The sequence below is a fragment of the Austrofundulus limnaeus genome, unplaced genomic scaffold (genome assembly GCF_001266775.1).
Source record: "Austrofundulus limnaeus strain Quisiro unplaced genomic scaffold, Austrofundulus_limnaeus-1.0 Scaffold772, whole genome shotgun sequence".
NCBI classification, from domain to species: Eukaryota; Metazoa; Chordata; class Actinopteri; order Cyprinodontiformes; family Rivulidae; genus Austrofundulus; species Austrofundulus limnaeus.
In genome coordinates this window covers 88,676-91,040 of record NW_013953174.1, presented here as the reverse complement: position 1 = coordinate 91,040, position 2,365 = coordinate 88,676, and the positions used below count along the sequence as shown (strand labels likewise).

Here is a 2,365-nt window from a genome sequence, read left to right as displayed (position 1 = left end):
TCCGCCCCATCAGCTTAGACAGCTTATGTGCAGTATTGTGCAGATCTAATGCTCAGTTATTTGTCCAAAGAGCAGTGGGACTAGTTTGTAGTTCAGCCTCCCAGCTGTCAAATTAGAGGAGACTATATCTTGGTGACATACAGATAAACAACAGAATTTCTCAGCTTTAATGTAAAACAGTTTGCTTTTTTCACAACTGTGCATAAAATCACTGTGGTGGCACKATTTACCAAGAATGCAGAAACACGTTGGAATAAATGCACAGAAAGTCTGCGTGTATGGTCGTCAAATGATTTAATTTGAGCAACAACAGAGCAGAAGTCAATCAGAGAAGTCTGTCAAGTTGTGGCTGCTCATCAGTGGAGAGCAGCCGATAAAATAACATCCTGTGACATGCTCACAACCAATCACAGTTCRCCAACTGTGAACCATCTAACCAATGACAGGACTGTCAGCCTGGAAACACCTTATCAGAATAAAAGAGGTCATGCATTGCTGGAGTCTTGAAGTCTGGGCCGATAGAGTAAAACAGCCGAAACTAGTTATCATGAGATATGATTACTGGACAGTGTCAAGGTAGAACAGATACACATAATTATTCCATAACAATCACAATTTGGTGATTTGCTTCTGTTGCATTCTGTTTATCTTTGCATTTTATGTAGCGTTTTTCTGTCTTTTAAAATCAGCTGCCTTTTGTTCTCCGTTTGGCCCCGTGACAGCTGCAGTAATGACTCGTTTGTCTCATAAATGACAGAGTGAGTCCTCCAATAAAACCTTGTTAACTAGATATACAATTGATCTTTATCAGTTGCACCACATGACAGGAAGGCGTTTATATTAGCACATTATAAATGCCATGTGACATAAAACAARCTCATTTGACAAATGAAATGGGTGAAAATGTTTGGCCTTTGATGATGCACAGTTCTGAGATYCTGGTACATAAAATGTGTTGTTTTACTACAATTAATTGTTTTACTGTAAGTCTTCTAGTGATTATTCAGTTTCTTATCAATGTTTTTAATGTTTTCTCCCACTCTTTAGCCCCCCTCTATGAGAGCCAGTGTTCCTACATTCGAGCCACTGTGGCTCAGTTTCTCCACTGGACTCGTGGTCAGAAGGATGTGGGGCCTTTTTCTGAGTATTCTTGCTTGGAGTACTGGGCTTATGCTGATTACAAGTACATTGCAATGTTGTTTCATGACCAGCCTTTTATGTTTGAGGTAATCATCTTACTGTTTTTCTAATTCACTTTCAGTCAGTATCTTGTTTTATTGGAGGTTTTCATGCATGAAAATGACTGTTTAGTGTAAAAACTATGACAAAAATGCTCAACCATCTTGCAGCATAAACCAGTCCTGATCATGTGGGCTAGGACTGGGGTTGGGCATGATCGTATCGTGTGCAATTAATCGCCAGAAAAACATTAATCAATTATTTTTGGCACTTGATGATTAATACGATTAATGCCACCAGGCAGAGTCTGCTTGATGCTCCTCTCTGCTTCAAATATGACGAACATTAAAAAAGTTCTGTAACTTATTTATCTATCAGCACAATTTAAAATTTGATGTGTAGCCTGAAGTCTGTAATTTTGGCACAATTACGATGAGCAAATCGTTCCTACTAAATTGGTCATATGACTAGCACATAAGGGTGTCCAGGAACTCCAGGGGATTTATCATCAAATTAATCGTTATCGGCTAAATACCACAATCGTGATGAATTTTTTTGCCAGTGTTGTCCAACCCTAGCTAGGACAAATACTTAGGATTTGTTATGGTTTTTAAAATACTCAAACTGTCTTAAGTTCTCAAAATTCATATATTTTTGAAAAATTCATAAAACGTTTTGAAGCTGCATTTTTTAAAGTTAAATTGGAAGTAGGATTCAGTTTATCTTCATAATCCTATGTTTAGATTATTTTTATCACGCATATTATATTATTTATATCAAACTCAAGGTGGCCTGCTGGCCTGCCAAGCCCCTCCTCCCAAAAAAAATCTTTGTTTTTATTTACGTAATACAAAAATTGTTTTTATGTCRTTGGTAAAATTTAAATGTATGAAAAAATGCAACAAAATAAACAAATTTAAAAGTGAAATATAATAGTAGTTGTCCTGCCCCTGAGCTGTTGGCTTTAAGTAAGCAATTTTGTTGGATAATACAGTAATAAATAAGCAGCTTAAAAGCCAACATTGACCATAAACTACATCTCCCACAATGCATGTTGATTATGCATGGGAAATTCCCTATGAGAAAGTGAGAGAGTTTAGAATTTGAGATGGCAGCTACTCACCACAACGAATCAAGTTTCAACACAGAAGAACTGGTCCAGGACTGGTCCAGGACTGGTCCAGGA

General features: G+C 37.2%; 1 protein-coding gene across 1 annotated transcript in view; it reads left to right on the top strand.

Annotated features, from left to right (window-relative positions):
• Window positions 1-1,047: 1,047 nt before the first annotated feature.
• Window positions 1,048-2,365, top strand: part of hspbap1 (hspb associated protein 1) — a gene marked incomplete at its 5' end in the record, with an annotated part of 25,470 nt that continues 24,152 nt past the window's right edge. Inside the window, 1 exon segment of the mRNA XM_014028504.1 lies at window positions 1,048-1,226. Coding sequence (XP_013883958.1) covers window positions 1,048-1,226 — 179 coding nt within the window.